The sequence below is a fragment of the Zalophus californianus genome, chromosome 9 (genome assembly GCF_009762305.2).
Source record: "Zalophus californianus isolate mZalCal1 chromosome 9, mZalCal1.pri.v2, whole genome shotgun sequence".
NCBI lineage: Eukaryota > Metazoa > Chordata > Mammalia > Carnivora > Otariidae > Zalophus > Zalophus californianus.
This window is the reverse complement of record NC_045603.1, coordinates 72167483-72183168: the sequence shown is the minus strand read 5'-3', so window position 1 is coordinate 72183168 and position 15686 is coordinate 72167483. Positions and strand designations below refer to the sequence as shown.

The 15686-nt window shown below is 33.9% G+C and overlaps 1 protein-coding gene across 1 annotated transcript in view; it reads left to right on the top strand.

Moving 5' to 3' along the window:
- MUC19 (mucin 19, oligomeric) overlaps window positions 1-15686 on the top strand; it is a 45880-nt gene that overhangs the window by 15163 nt on the left and 15031 nt on the right. The window contains 15 exon segments of the mRNA XM_035729324.1: window positions 1281-1416; window positions 2653-2745; window positions 3879-3969; window positions 4146-4277; window positions 5280-5429; window positions 8626-8720; window positions 9148-9274; window positions 10343-10389; window positions 10391-10590; window positions 12305-12357; window positions 12455-12555; window positions 12772-12923; window positions 13413-13551; window positions 14590-14694; window positions 14790-14984. Coding sequence (XP_035585217.1) covers window positions 1281-1416; window positions 2653-2745; window positions 3879-3969; window positions 4146-4277; window positions 5280-5429; window positions 8626-8720; window positions 9148-9274; window positions 10343-10389; window positions 10391-10590; window positions 12305-12357; window positions 12455-12555; window positions 12772-12923; window positions 13413-13551; window positions 14590-14694; window positions 14790-14984 — 1816 coding nt within the window.

Below are 15686 nucleotides of genomic sequence, written 5' to 3'. Positions count from 1 at the left end.
ATAATAATTACGCTAATTACCAAGAATATTTAGTAAAATGTATAATCAGAAACAGCCCACTACTTTTCAAATAATTTTTGTATGTGTCTACATTGGTGAAAATATATTTAATCTTTATTTATATATTTACATATATTTAAATGTACATATAGATTCTTATTTATATATATGATATTTATAGATATATTTCACAAGAGTGGATTTTAATATGCCAAAATTAGTATAGATTATTTGAGTTCGGGAACAATATACTGATCAGATAGAGTTCCCCATTCTTCCTTATGACTTTTCTCTGAAACTCTAAATTACTGCAGAACTCCAAAAGACTTTTCTAAAAATGTATCGTGCCTTTGGAGGGAAATAGTCTGACTCAATGAAAGCTAATCTATTATTTATACTATAATATGTTCCTTATAAATGAGAAATGTTCCTGTTAGTGTGGCAATAATATATTAGTAATAATTATGAATAACAATAGCTATAATTTATTGAATATCTAAGGAGAGTGCTATCCAAGAGAAATATCATATGAGCCAAAAATATGACCCATATATATAATTTAACATTTTTTAGTTAATGTGTTTTTAAAAAGCAAAAAGATAGGGGTGGAATTAATTTTGATCATGTATTTTATACATCCAAAATGCAGTATTATCATCTAGAAATGAAATTAGTATAAAAAGTTAATGAAAGATTTTACAATCTGTTTTTCAAATTAAGTCTTAAAAGTCTGTATTTTATATTTATAGCAGATCTCAATCTGGACTAGTCATATTTCAAGTAATCTATAGCTATATGTCTCTATACCATATTGAACAGTGAGGGTGTATGATGTGGCATGTAGCAGGTGTTTAATACTAATAGTGAAATGTATTCCATTTAAAAAAACCTCTTAAATCCAGTTTAAAAGTTTTTATATATTTAATGCAGGCAGAAGCTATTATTTTAGTCCATGGAATTAAAATCCTTTAAAATGCCAGGATGCCACCATCAATGTGACATTTGATCAGAGTTGGGATGTTGAGTGGAGAATAAGGGTGGTCTAATAGGGGTGCCTGGCTGGCTTAGTCAATAGACATGCGACTCTTGATCTTGGGGCTGTGAGTTTGAACCCCATGTTGGGCGTAAAGATTACTTAAAAGTTTTTTTTAAAAAGATGGTCTAATAAAGCTTAAGTAAATGTCTTAATTTAAATTTTGATTTTTAATGTTGAGATATTTATTTTCCTCAATGAGAAAACACAACTGATGATCTTTAACATAACCATTGCATTTTAACAGCACATGCCAAAATGCAAAATGGTCTTGCACTGAAGCATTATGTCCCGGAAGATGTAAGGTAGAAGGAAATTCAATCACCACCTTTGATGGTATTAAATACCACCATCCTGGAAACTGTCACTTCTTGGCCACCCACGTATGTAATAGCCTGGAACGCTTGAGAAAACTGATGCGCGCACACTGAGCTATTCAACCAATTTAAAACAGTCTTCACTTTAAGTTACTATTTAAAAAAAATAGCAAACAGTCCTTCAATGATTGGTTACATATTTCAGTATCTGTTTTCTGTCACATATTGCCATTGACAATCAGTATTAGCTGCACTCCTTAGCAATTCCTTGCTAAACAAACAAAAAAACCCCCAACATTTCCTTCATCACTAGTAACTTTCTAAATACACTGAAAAAATATTTCCTTCTTCTACTTTTCTTTGCATGTGTTCACTAATGCTTCAGTTGAAATGATCTTTAATGTTCCATGAAACATCTTCCTTTTTCATCACTATTCCTTTGCATTTATTTATAGTTTTTATAATACAATATCACCAGTATGATAGAGGCTATCCTTACTTCTAAATTCTTTTCAGGGCTAAAACTTTAAGTAATCTGAATTTCAATAAAAGGGGGATTCCATCTTGTAGCTTTGCCTTTAGCTACTCTGAAAATACAGTTTTGTTTAATCTTCCTGGTAAGAAACCAAGATGAGCAGAATTTGTGACTCCTGAATTGAGAGATGTGGGTCATATTCAGTAATCTAAAAAATGTAGTCACTGCTACTAAAAGACAGTTTTCCAGATCTTTCCTTCTTTTTATGTTCTTCACATAATCCGTGACGGTAGGGGATGGGCAAACCAAGAGGGAAATATGCCAAAATACACGGAATATTTGCTTGTTAAATATTAGATTTCTAGATCTTGAGAACTGGAAGTCAATGTTTGGCATGGCTTATATTATGGTTTTACAAATTAAATACCTCTCACATTGGATTTAAGTAGACATTGTGGATTGTCCAGAGAATCAACAAGCTATGTTACATCTAATTCCTACTAGTCTCTATAGTGCAGCACATTGTAAAGTCTCTACAATGCAGCACAAAGTAATGATAAAAGAAAAAAATGATGATGACTATGAAAACCCACTAATCAGACTATATAAATATAGTTTATGCAAGATACTTGGACCTTCTGTAAAGCTTTTGGCCAATTCTAGACTTACCATGGGCCGAACAAAGCCTTATTTTCAGAGCAGTCTGATTGTATGTAGGAACTGTGCATGTTTAAGATGCAAACATGCCTTGTAAGTGAATCACACAGTAATAGCATATAATCAATGACATTTTAATAAACATATCAATGAAATGCATTTTTTAACAGCATAAAGATTGGTCTATTAGTGTTGAACTTCGTCCATGTCCAAGTGGCCAGTCAGGAACGTGCTTAAACAGTGTTACACTCCTCTTAAATTTGGTAAGTAATCAGCTTCCTAAAGTTTATCCAAAGCAAAATTGAATGAATTACTTCACAAGGTCAGAATTTTTGTGGCTGAAGAGAGGCTTTACTGTGTGAATTGAAATCATAATCTCACTGATATGAGGAATTCTTAATCTCAGGAAACAAACTGAGGGTTGCTGGAGTGCGGGGGGCTGGGAAGGATGGAGTGGCTGGGTGACAGACATTGGGGAGGGTATGTGCTATGGTGAGCGCTGTGAATTGTGTAAGACTGTTGAATCACAGATCTGTACCTCTGAAACAAATAATACATTATATGTTAAAAAAAAAAAGAAGAAGATAGTAGGAAGGGAAAAACGAAGAGGGGGAGATCGGAGGGGGAGACGAACCATGAGAGACTATGGACTCTGACAAACAAACTGAGGGTTCTAAAGGGGTGGGGGTGGGGGGATGGGTTAGCCTGGTGATGGGTATTAAAGAGGGCACATTCTGCATGGAGCACTGGGTGTTATGCACAAACAATGAATCATGGAACACTACATCAAAAACTAATGATGTAATGTATGGTGATTAACATAACATAATAAAATAAAAAAATCATAAAAAGATTGTACAGAAAATTAATAAAGTCTCTGGAAGAGCTGGATAATTCTAAGGCTCCTTAAGTGTATAAAAATTATCATATACACGCAACTGATGTGGTAATTATAGATCAACCTATGTGCTTATTAAATTATTAAACTCTGCAGACCATTTAAGAAGGCAATTACATTTGTTTAGAATTTCATGTATTTGGAACTGACACTGTAAATGGAAATAGAACTAAAGGGGGAGGGAGGACACCGAAACTGGACTTTGGTACTTTGAAGCCTTTTGACCTTTAGGAATGTAAGTCACCTTCCTGGTTCTCAGTTTCCTCATCTACAAATTGCGGATGAGGATTCCTTTAGAGTCTTCCTCAAAGAATTGGTATAAGAAACAATGAAGCAACATATGAGGAGTGCTTCAAAAAATATTCTGTATTTTAGATATTTAAAACTAATCCAATAAAATTAAACATTTTTATGGCACAGAAATTTAGCTTCATATATTGCATTAAAATGAATTAATATTGCAAGTTGACATGAACTAACAATTGTTTTAAATATTAGCCTATTTCAGGTAACAAATATGTATTCAACAGAAATGGAACAGTCACAAACAATGGGATTGAATACATAAATCAAAGTTATGATGATTCAGGTAAGTTTAATAATACCATTTTAAAATAGATGTAAGATGCATTCATTTGTTCAGTTTTTAGGGACATTAACTTTTTTTTAACAGATATTAAAGTATAAAACCATTTTAATAAATCAAAAACTGTTCAATATTTTAATTATTACTATTAATGTAAATAATTATTTTAACAGGAGAAGTATATGTCTTCCAAGCATCTTCCTCATACCTTCAAGTAGAAACAAACTTTGGTGTAAAAATGCAAATACAAATTGCTCCTACAATGCAGTTATATGTTTCAGTGCCACCCAACAATTTCACGGATACCGTAGGTAAGTCCTTTGGATATGTTTTTATTTCCAAGGCTCTAATGTGACCATCACTTATTTTCATTTTCAGTTGTCCCTCCATTAATGACATGAGGTCATAAAGCATTTTTACTTTTACTAAATCTTCCCTTTAATAGTGCAGTAAAACAGTAAATAGCACAGTAAAACAGTTTCAACTGATAGTAAAGACAGTTTTATTTATTACGAAGTCTATTCCCAAGTGGTTTTCTGCAAATTTAAACACTTAAAGGTTTTTAAATTAAGGTTTCTTAAAGTGAGGTTTGATAATATATGTTACATATCACTTTGCTAAGATAAATTACGAAAGCTTTTATCTATAGAAGAAAAAGATGAAAATATTATACATTTACATCTTTTGAATATCAAGTTTCAAATGCAAGCTACATTACAATTTGTCTTTCTGCTGATGATGACATGGTCATCTCTTTCATGGAAGTTTTCTGTCATAGAAATCAGCTTTTGCATACTGTCATGGTTGGCAAACAAAACAAAACAATGGCAAAGCCCACAGTTACTAATTTCAAACCATGTGAGCTTTTGCAACATATTTTTACTCAAGAAGGTGACTTATGTATACATAGGGAAAAAATGTAACTCGTGGAAGATTCCAGATAAGAAAGCATATAGCCCTTAACGTGATTCAGGTCTCCACACTATTATTGAAAATGTGCAGTCACAAATGCCCTGCTTATAAGCATGCTTCCTACCACCTTGTTAAAGGAGGTTATGTTATAGCAACACACAGGAAAAACACGGTATTTGTGGCGAATGGTGTTTCAGTGCTCCTGGAATTCGAATAAAATGGAGCATTAGTTGGAAGTGTCATGAAATTTTACTTTTATGTATAAAGACTCACCAAGACATACTCTCAGGTAGCTTCTGTGTGTTTTGATTTGAGCATAGAACTGAATATGATGTGAGAATATGAATCCAAAAAGCTGAGTAGGTGAGGAAATGTTAAAATTTGTTCTGTGCCCTATCCAGGACTTTGTGGTTCCTTCAACAACAGAGTAGAGGATGATTTAATGTCAAGTCAGAATATATTGGAGAAGACGCCTCAGGCATTTGCTGATTCTTGGGAAATGATGCCCTGTCCTAAAGGAAAACCCGCTTCATGCATCAGTATAGAAAAAGGTATTGGTAATTGAACATCAAACTCTGTAATTAAATACTTGGTGCTAGGAATTGTATACTTATTCTGATAATAATATGGGACTATCAGATATTCCTGGTTTTCGCTAGTGTTTGTTGTACTGTCCGAGTTATGCAGGGAACAGTGGAGAAGCAGTTCGGCTGGCTGAGGCACAACTAGAAAACCCATCTCTCATTGGGGGAGGGGGATCAACACAGTTGTCTTTTTCTATACCTATTCTTTTCCTCCTCAGACAGTTTTTTCCACAGCTGTCAAATAGTAGGGTCCGAGGAAATTTTACAGATCTTTAATTTAGACATGGAAGTGATCATTGGTTGACATCACAAGGCTCACCCAAACTGCCAAGCTACTTAACATTAGAGCTGTCGCTAGATCTAGGTCTCCTAACTGCTGCTATCATGTGTGTTAATTATACCAAACCCCAAATATGGATCTTATGAGGAAAGTTTTACACTTGTATGATTCAGCTCATATTTTAACTTACCAAAGACTTCCATAAATATTAGTTCAATTTGTTCCCACAAATACCCATGAAGAGCATGGATGAGGTTATCATCTTCATTAATGTAGGTGTTGATAGTACAGTCCAGGTAGAGTTTACTTAATAAGGGTTAAAGATGAAGTTGTAACCCAAGTATTTTATTTTTATTTATTTAATTAATATATTTTTATGGAAGTATAGTCGACATGCAATATGTACAACATAGTGATTCCACAAGTCTATACAATAAGTCATGCTCACTACAAGTGTAGCTACCATCTGTCCTCATACAACATTATTACAGTACAACTGATTATATTCCCTATGCTAGACCTTTTATCACTGTGACTTATTCATTCCCTAACTTGACGTCTGTATCTGCCACTCCCCTTCACCCCATTTTGCCCATCCCCCTATCCGCTTCACCTCTGGCAACCATCAGTTTGTTCTCTGTATTTATGGGTCTGTTGCTGATAATCCCCCCCCAAGTATTTTGAATCGAAGTCTTGCTCTGATTGCTCCCTTAGTATTGTTGATTTTAATAAACACTTCATCTTATGTTACTTCTTTCATAAGTAATGGAATGCAATGGAAAGTAAGTTAAAATATATTATGTTTATATGTTAATTAGTTATTTCATTTTTAAAAATATTCATTTATTAATTTGAGAGAGAGAGAGAGAGGAGGGGGAGGGGCAGGGAAGAGGGAGAGAGAAATCCAAGCAGATTGCACACTAACGCGGGGCTTGATCTCATGACCCTGAGATCACGACCTGAGCTGAAACCAATAGTCGAAATCAAGAGTTGGACTCTCAACCCACTGTGCCACCCAGGCACCCCTAATTAGTTGTTTCTAAATTAATCTGCATATTTGAAAAAAATGTCTGATCAGCTTTTAATAATATTTTAAAATTACGCAGCAATTCCTTTTTAAAGTTTCATTTAACTTGTTTTGATTTATAGAATGAGTTGATAGAAGCATTAACATCAACATGGTAATACATATTTCAGGGTTTAGTTGTCATGTTTTTTTGTTTTGCAGGTGTTGCAATGAAAATAATTAAAATGAGAATAGGTAAAAACAAATGTATATCTCATAAGAAACCAAGCCAATTTATGTTAAGGAGACTATATTAACAGTTTTGAGAGCTATATAATTTAACAATTTCCATTTTCAATGGCAGTATTTAACATAATAAAATAAAATACAGAAAATTAAACTATGCTTTAATAAGCTGTTAGTAGTAATTACATAAAAAATGGTGATACGTAGTTACAAGTTTGTCAAAATTTTAGAAATAATTGGCCTTAATGTCCTTTTAATAGATTCAGTCAGCTTCCTTTATTGCTTCCTGGTGACAGTAACTTTAGAAGCCTATCAGTAGATAGTTAAAAAAAAATTAGCAGTGCTTGTTCTAGTCACGGGCATCATCTTTAAGTATTTACAAATCATTGAGCAAAGCATTTGTTACTCAGATGCTATTTTTGTGAATTTTCTGTTAATTTAATACAAAACTAGTTACTTACAAACCAACCAAATATCAATTCAGTCCTTAAAAAATAAAATTAGTGCTTTATTAATATTATTATTAATATTAATAATAATAATTATTAAAATAATTAATATTATTAATTAATATTATGATTGATACTGGTGGTCCTAAAACTGACATGGCTGCTGCAGCAACAGAGGTTGGTGTCGCAATGGTTTCATTTACCAACTTGTTCTAATTCAGACTTAAAAATATATTTTAAATTAAAAGGTACCTAAGTAAATAATCCGGCTCTCTTAGTCCCATTTTTGTAGAAATTGCCTTTTGCAAACAGGTTAACTGATTTAATACAAAAGTCTGAAGCTAAAAAAGAATTTGCCTCTTATTCCAGTTATGGAACGAGTAAGTCGTGAGGAGGCAAGGAACAGCACGGGGAATAGCGTCGATGGTATTGGAATAGCGTGGTATGGGGACAGATGGTAGTTACTCTTGTGGTGAGCACAGCAGAAGGAAGAGTTGTCCAATCCCTGTGTTGCACACCTGAAACTAACGTAACATTGTGTGTCGACTACACTTCAATTAAGAAAAGAAAGATTTTACAGTGCCTGAGCGGTACAGTCGGTTAAGCGTCGGACTCTTGATTTCAGCTCAGGTTATGATCTCAGGCTCATGAGATCAAGCCCACCTTGTGCTCCATGCTCAGTGCAGAGTCTGCTTATCTCTCTCCCTCCCTCCAGTTGCTCTCTCTCTCAAATAAATAAATAAGTAAATAAAATCTTTTAAAAAATAATACAAATTTAAGGGGCACCTGGGTGGCTCAGTTAGTTAAGTGACTGCCTTCAGCTCAGGTCATGATCCCAGGGTCCTGGGATCGAGCCCTACATCGGGCTTCTGGCTCAGCGGGGAGCCTGCTTCTCCCTCTGACCCTCTCCCCTCTCATGCTGTTTCTCTCTCTCTCTCTCTCTCTCTCTCTCTCAAATAAATAAATAAATAAATAAAATCTTTAAAAAAAATACAAATTTAAAAAGAAAGATTTTGCCTCTTAGTTTAAGGTGTTTCTGGTTATATCATGCTATTTTTGTATATATTGATAATAAATTCGATATGCTATAGCAAAAACACTTTAAAAACACAATTACACCTTTTTAAATTAAAAATTATGACATTATTGATACTAATTTTGAGTGCATTAATTTTCTTGCAGAAAATTTTGCCGAAAAGCATTGTGGAATTTTTCTTGATTCAGATGGGCCTTTTGCTTCCTGCCATCCAATTGTGAACGCTAAACCATATTATGAGGTATGTGAGTGTCTAAGATTAACAGTGCTTTTTGTGAATATTTGGTAGTATCAATAGAAGCCTGTAGATGTTAAAAAATTTCAAATAACAGGCATTATCAGTAGATTAAGACATGGTTTTAAATTTAACATTGGATTCCACTAATTTGTTCAGTTGTTAGATATAGCAAATACAAAAATGGTACTGGAAAATAACCCTAAATGATAAAGATCTTGAATAAATTTCTCTTTCTACCTTTTCTAAGTTCTTTGAAAACTTAGGTAATAATCGATTTGCTACTTTGATTATTTTGAAAAGAAATAGTTCCCAAAATTTTAAGACAGATTTTTTTCCAAGGAAGAGGAGTGGTTATGAACTGAATTAAGATACCCAGTTTACCTGTTCTTGTGAATATTTTCATAATGTAGTATACACTTATTTCTTAAAGGAATGCAAAAGATACACTTGTACTTGTGAAAACAGTGAAGATTGCTTGTGCACGGTTTTTGGCAACTATGTGAAAGCGTGTGCTGAGAAAGAAGTATACATGGTGGGATGGAGAACCGGACTATGTGGTAAGCAGGACGGGGGGCTTTTTAGATAACTCTCTTCTCACTATTACTATAGTGTGTGTGTGTGTGTGTGTGTGTGTGTGTGTGTGTGTGTGTGTGAAATTTAGAAACATGTATTTACAAATTTGTACTTGGTTCTCTCAAAGGTGATTTTCTGTTATTTTAAAAAGTATGTTTCAGTGATCCTTGCATTTTTACTTCTTGATTCTTTTATCTTGATTTAATATACTCATATTTAAATAAGAGCAGAATATATATGTATTTAGATATGAACGTAGGTTTCTGTTCAGTTTTACCTGCTGAAATTTAATATTCCAACTCCTACTACCTTTTAAAATGATAGTTAAATATTAGTAACATTTTATTTTATTTATTTATTTTAAAGATTTATTTCAGAGAAAGTGTGTGTGTGTGTAGTGGGCAGTGCTGGGGAGGGACAGAGGGAGAGGGGAAGTAGACTCCCCGCTGAGTGCAGAACCGGAAGCAGGACTTGATCTCCTGGCCTGGAGATCATAACGTGAGCTGAAACCAAGAGGCTGACGCTTAACCAAGTCACCCAGGTGCCCCAATATTAATAACATTAAAAAAAATAAAAATAAGTAAATTAGGGGCTTAACTATCATGTTTATTGAATCTTGCTTTGTTTTAAAAATTTATTGCAGTATATGAATATGACTTCAGAAAATACTTGGCTACCAATAAAACTTTATAGAAATAAATCTCTTGTAGATCATACTTAACTACCTCATTGCCCATATACAATCAGTAAAGTCTGTCAAGTTCGTCTCCAGAATTTCTCTCAAATCCAGTCACATCTCTCCATCTCTATGGGCACCACCCTAGTTCAAAAAAAAGCATTTTTTTCTCCTGGTTGATTGCAATTGCCTCCTTCAATATTCACTTTTTCAAAAATAAAGTGAAAAATGGAAATAGCAAGTACTTTTTCTTGATTATTCATAACCTCAATTGTGAATAATTCACTATAATATCTATAAATATCAAGTTGAAGTAAAATTGCTACTTTTCCTGAGTGTATACATATTTACTATTTTTTTGTTCCTATACCAACAGATTCCTCTTGTCCAAGTGACCTCGTTTTCAAGTACAATATAAAAAGCCTGCAATAAAACTTGTCGATTATTGTCAGAGAGATATAGGAGCTGTGATATAGAAGATGTTCCATTTGATGGATGCACTTGCCCTGATGGAATGTACCAGAATAATGAAGGGAATTGTGTTCTAAAATCTCAGTGTGACTGCTACATAAATGGCAAGGTCATGCAACCAGGCAAACTCATCAATATTAATAACAACAAATGGTATGGAAATTACATATATACTTGTATGACTTCAAAATCACAGAAATAGACTTTTCCTAAAGTCTTTGTTAGACCTGTCACATTTCAAATTTTGTATTTCTTATTGAACTTAGTTATTGCTCCCTTTAACCTGAAGTGCTCACTGCATCATAATGGCTTTAACTGATGTATCCTACTCTTGTTTGGTTTTAAATACCAATAGAAAAATATTCTAGCAGTATGCGTTCTCCATACAGAGGATGGAAAATGATTTTATATTCAGACCATGCTTTCTAGTTGTATCTCAGCATTCATCATTCAACAAGCACTTATTAAATAGATATTTGCCATGTGCCAGGCCTTGTGTTGAGGGCTGGAGTTACAAAGATGAATGAACATTGTCTTGGACTCATAGAACAAGGGTGCTGACTATTGCAAGGAGGTTTGTATACTATAATATGGTAGCAGAAAGGGCCAGTCACTACCGGAGGAGATAACGAGAACTTCTCAGAGGAGACCCGTGTTTGAATTTTCCTAAGAGATGAAACTTTTTCCAGACAAAATTGAGGTGGGAAGAGAAATTTCTAGTAGACTAAACAGAATGCCATAATGTAGGAAATGCTTGAAAAGTATTGCATATGTAGGTTCTCGTTGGATAGGATCAGGTTGGAAAAGTAGACAGTGGCCAGGCTGCACTGAAGAATTTGAACTTAATTCCTGGGCAGTAGGAGAAGTTGAAGAATTGACTTTTTGTAATGGCTAAGGAGGTTGTGATTTTTGCAGTTTCAGGCAAAGTAATTTATCCATATTTTTAATTCCATAGACATAGAAATTCTTAACAACATGAATGGAAAAATGAAGTAGCCATTCCAAAAAATTGTGGATGCTCCTTCTCTCTTTTCTTTAGTTCCATATGAAGCTATCATTTAGTAATAAGTTATTTTTCTTGGCCATTTAAAAGGAAAGCATAGGTAACAACCCCTTTCTATCATGGCACACAAAACATTTGGTTGGGGTTTGATAATGATACTTTCTCTGTAAATGTTAAGGAATCAGTAGGTTACCTTTTTAATGAAACTTAGGCTATCACCTCCAAATTCTGGTTCCCTCTATCATTACCTTATTTCAGACCCCCATGAGCTCTTACTGGCATTACTGTGTTGTTAAACTTGGCTGTTCTTTGCCCTGTCTCTCTCTCTCTCTGTCTCATATTTCTTGCACTACCTCTAAAATGACTAACCTAAAGTATTATTCTGATTGTGCCACTTAGCTGCTCAGGAACTTTAATGGTGACAGTTCCCTGAAGAATAGAAACAAACTTACATGTCATTTAAGACCATCTGAAATCTGGCCCTGACTTGCTTTTACCACTTGTCTCTATCATGCTTCTTGCCTTCTATCCAAACAAGTCATTGGCACATACCTTGTTCTTTCCCACATCACAGCTTTGCATCTTATCAGCAGAGTCTTTTGAGTCTTACTCATCCATCAGGATCCAGCCATCATTTTCATGTTGTCTCTGATATCCGTAGAACCTTGCTTGTACATTCCTATAAATATGTACGAGGCTGTATCTTATAATTGGGTATATGTTATATAGTTTCTGGGGCACTGTGTCTCAATCATCTACTTATGATAAAACTTGTGAATGAGGGGTTAAAGTTGCTCTAATAGTGTATTAAGAACTCATCATTGAAGTTTGAAGTTTAAATCTATAATTTTCTTCTATTTCCAGTGTCTGTCGGGATGGAAATTTTCTTTGCCAGACTCCCATTAGTTCAACCCAACGTAAGTGTTGAAATCATGATGCAAGCTTAATAGATCTACTTGGGTTAAAATAAGCAGATCAAGAGGCCCTTGATTAACAATTTCCTTTATCCTGCAGAGAATTGTTCTGGAGGGGCCGAATATGTTGACTGCAGGGGCCCGAGGGCACGGAGAAGAGTTGACGGTAAATGTGGTGCTTGGAACATGGCCGGTTTTGATGTAAGTAACATGGCAATGCAGTTTAGCCTTTTCAAACTTTTAATTGTGTCAGGATAGAAGCAAACTAAAACATCAATGAAAACTAATGAGAAGGTCATATTTATTGTGTTATTTTGATTTGTCAAATATTGGCTCTAAATGTATAGTTGGTATATATTTATGTATTATAAATTAGTGCAGTACCTTATGGTGTATATTTTATATTTATTCCCATAGGAGAACTTGCCTTGCAAAGCTGGGTGCTACTGTCCAGTAGGCATGGTTCGAAATTCTAAAGGGAACTGTGTGTTTCCCGAAGACTGCCCATGTTCTTTTGGTGGATGGGAGTATGAGCAAGGAAGTGTTACCTCGGTTGGCTGCAACAACTGGTGCATAATAAAGAATTACTATTGTATATGTTTTGGATATTGGAAAGTACAGTCTGCTCTTATTTTTATAGGAAAGAAGTCATACTTTGGGATATGTGGAAAACAATAATCAAGTAGAGTTTAAAACGCTCTTTTTTAAATAGAAACTTTAATTTTTTAAAATTTTTTATTCAAGTATAGTTGACACTATTATATTAGTTTTAGGTGTACAACATAGTGATTCAATTGTATACATTATAAAATGCACACCACAGTGGTGTAGTTACCATCTGCCACCACACAAAATTATTACAGTATTATTGACTTTACTCCCTATGCTGTACTTTTTGAAATAGAAACTTTATTTGGCATTTTATATGGTGAACGTCATATAGTATAATGAAGATAACTACAAAATTTAAATCAATATAGAACAAGGTTTTGTGCTTCTTTCTAAAAATAGTATGAGTATGTGAATCTTGGCATGATATATATATTTTTTTATTTTAGTACTTGCGTAAAAGGATCTTGGAGCTGTACACAAAATAAATGTCAAACTGTCTGCCACATCTATGGGGAAGGTCATGTTAGAACTTTTGATGGAAAAAGTTACAGCTTTGATGGTCTCTGCCAATATTCATTTGTTGAGGTAATGACTAGTGTGTTTTTTCACAATTTTTTATACTTAATAATAACTATTTGTGGATGAGCTCTGGAGAATTTTATTCTGAAAATGTGAAATTTAATCAAATGGTCCCTTAAAGGTTTCTTAAAGGCAGTAAAATATAACATAATATGATGCTGATTTGGGAGGCAGTAGGCCTAGATTTCAGTCGTGTCTCTCCCATTTCTCTGATGTGACTTTGGGCACATTCCTTAATCCCTCTGTGTCTCAGTTTCCTTATCTGTAAAATGGGGATGGAAATAGCCCCCACTGGAAACCAAATTAGGGCAAATATTGAAGCACATACTAAGTGCTCAATAAATGTTAGATATCATTATTTTAGCAACAGCACTGTCAGCAACAATGGCAGTTACCATTTTATGAGCACTTCTTTGCGAAGAAAATTTATTACATTTAATTATTACAATGCTCAAAGGCTGATAGTATTATCCCTATGATGCAGATGAAGAAATTGAGGTTTAGAGAGGTTAAGCAACACAAACTGCTAAGTAGAAAATGCCATATTCAAACCCAGATCTGTGTTATTCCAGAGTTCATGCTCGTTACATGCTGCTAAGCTGCTTCCTAAGTCACATCTAATTTTTTAAATTTGGATTATTTTGTATTTATGCATTAGTTTTGGTTGAATGTTGAGTTTCATAAAAATGACCGAGGGGGAGAAAAACACCTTTAGCTAGCTACTTACAGAGCCTAGAAATAAATCAATGATTATAAAATATATAATTTAAATACTTATATACCTATGGTATAATTCTGAACTTGATTAGAAGTAACAGGAAAAGGACCAAGTGAAAGCAAGTTAACTAGATTGGACTCAGTCAGGACTACCTATCCTTATATGCAGTTAAACTCTCGTCTTTTGGAAATTCCATAACACAGCTTATGGTAATTTATTGAGTTTAAGTTATCACTGTCTAAGAATTACTTGTTTGATGCAAATATTGTGATTGAGTTCCATATCCCTGATATTTATAAACTATTATTATAATTTACTTCTTAAAGGATTATTGTGGTCGTGAAAGTGGCACATTCCGTATTTTAACTGAAAGTGTCCCATGCTGTGAAGATGGGCTTACATGCTCAAGAAAAATCATAGTTGCTTTTCAGGTACAGTACTGTTCCTCTTTATGTATTTTTTTCTCTCAGATTATGAGTGGCCAGATAAAACTAATGTTACCATAAGTCTGTCTTTTAATTAACAGGATCAGAATGTTGTCTTGCATGATGGTAAAGTGACAGCCTCCAAAATTACAGAAAGTAAAGACTGTGGACTCAGTGAAAATACATACTCTGTACATACCGTTGGCCTGTACTTGATTCTGAAATTTCTAAATGGGATAACCATAATTTGGGACAAGAATACGAGAGTTTCAGCTATATTGGATCCTCGCTGGAATGTATGTGTATCATTAATAAATGATTAATGGGGAAGCAAAATAATTTCTGTTTCTGAGAATTAGAGACAATTCATCAGTGGAAAGTGAGAGAGTGGTAGTTTCTGTCCTAGAGCAAGCCCTCCACATCTACTCAATCTTATCATGAAACATGAAGTGTAATCAAAGATGATAGAATCTGGTGAAAAATAAATGCAATAAACCTGAAGCATTCTAGTTTATGCTGGTATTATTTTATAATACAATTTTAAGGTAGCTGGTGAATGTATAAAATGAAATGTATTTCTTGGCGCAAATATTTGAAGAACCTAAGAGTTCTTAATACCTAAGAGTATACTTCCTGTATGATTTAAAGCTAATGAATATAATTAGTTTTTAACAATTCTTAACACATTTATCTAGTTGATACTAGATCATTTTGTGATATAGGATGTCTTGGGTTAAACAGGTGCAGAATCTTATCCACAGATTCTAGTTTCCTTCCAAAATTTGGAATTTAAAATAGATTTATGATAGGGTCACCTGGTCGGCTCAATCAGCAGAGCATGTGACTCTTAATCTCAGGGTTGAAAGTTGAAACCCCATGTAGGGTGTGGACCCTACTAAAAAATAAAATAAAATAGATTCATGATACTATATATAATCATAATTTCCTTACCTATCTGTTTTTATATACGACTGTGGTACAACTCACTTTTTAATTTT